The sequence below is a fragment of the Nanorana parkeri genome, unplaced genomic scaffold, assembly GCF_000935625.1.
Source record: "Nanorana parkeri isolate BGI_ZX_2015 unplaced genomic scaffold, ASM93562v1 scaffold2621, whole genome shotgun sequence".
Classification (NCBI taxonomy): Eukaryota; Metazoa; Chordata; class Amphibia; order Anura; family Dicroglossidae; genus Nanorana; species Nanorana parkeri.
The window spans coordinates 15,160-16,290 of NW_017308889.1; the positions used below are offsets into that span (position 1 = coordinate 15,160).

Sequence of the window (1,131 nt, forward strand, 5' to 3'; positions counted from 1 at the left end):
CCTGCCCCTCACCCTCACCCTAACCCTCGCTAACCCTAACCCTGACCCTAACCCTGACCCTAACCCTGATGCTAACCCTGACCCTTACCCTCGCTAACTCTAACCCTGACCCTAACCCTGACACTAACCCTGACCCTAACCCTGATGCTAACCCTCGCTAACTCTAACCCTGACCCTAACCCTCGCTAACTCTAACCCTGACCCTAACCCTAACCCTCGCTAACTCTAACCCTGACCCTAACCCTGATGCTAACCCTCGCTAACCCTAACTCTGACCCTAACCCTCGCCTATTCTAACCCTGACCCTAACCCTAACCCTTACCATCCAGGCGTTCTCTGCTCTGCTCCCTGCTCTCCATCCTGAAGATCTCCGGAGAGAGGCGGCCGGCAGGGAGAGAGGTAGCCGGCAGGGGGGAAAAATTCCTGGAACTGCACGTCCTGGGCGTTGGGAGGTTCCGCACCCCTGCCGCCTCGAGGCCCAGCCTCGGTGGGCCTTGTGGGAAAGCCGTCCCTGCCTATGACATGCCCGGGCCTGTCATGTTCTATATACTCGGTAGAGGCAACACACATGAGCTGAGGGCACATATCACCATGGATACGACGTTGGGTTTTTGATGCCGGGCCGGTGATAAAGATCTTGTGAAATTCCCTCCACGTTGCAGCAACAGAAAGGTAAACAAGAGCACAATGGATGGACCTTGATATAGCCCGTCCGGTGCCAAGCACGTTGCAGCAACTTTCCCTTTGTGGAGGACATCAGAGAAGTTCCCGCCGGGGCGGCAGAGCAGAGAAGAGCAAACAAGTTCCTGTCTCTGCTCCCCGGCCAAATATCGATCCCGCCTCAGGTGACCCAAAGCATGGATCCCCACCTGGCCCTCACCTCTCAATCCCGATGTGGATTTTGCCGTCGTGGAAGCCGTGGAAGAAGCCTTGGATGAGCGTCGACCACTGGAGGCCGAAGGCCGCGATCAGGAAGTTGAAGGCCACGCTGCTGAAGCCGTAGCGCTTCAGGAAGGTCATCAGGAAACCGAAGCCGATGAAGATCATGGTGTGGACATCTTGGAAGCCTTGGAACAAAACAATAATTGGATATGTTAAGCTGGAGGATTCGGGATGGGGCAACTTTCCCAA

General features: G+C 56.0%; 1 protein-coding gene across 1 annotated transcript in view; it reads right to left on the minus strand.

Moving 5' to 3' along the window:
* The window catches only part of LOC108802041 (ammonium transporter Rh type B-B), a 17,298-nt gene that overhangs the window by 6,370 nt on the left and 9,797 nt on the right, over nt 1-1,131 (minus strand). Inside the window, exon 2 of the mRNA XM_018573927.1 lies at nt 881-1,067. Within this exon, the coding sequence (XP_018429429.1) occupies nt 881-1,067 (187 nt within the window). The remainder of the gene's footprint in view (nt 1-880; nt 1,068-1,131) is intronic.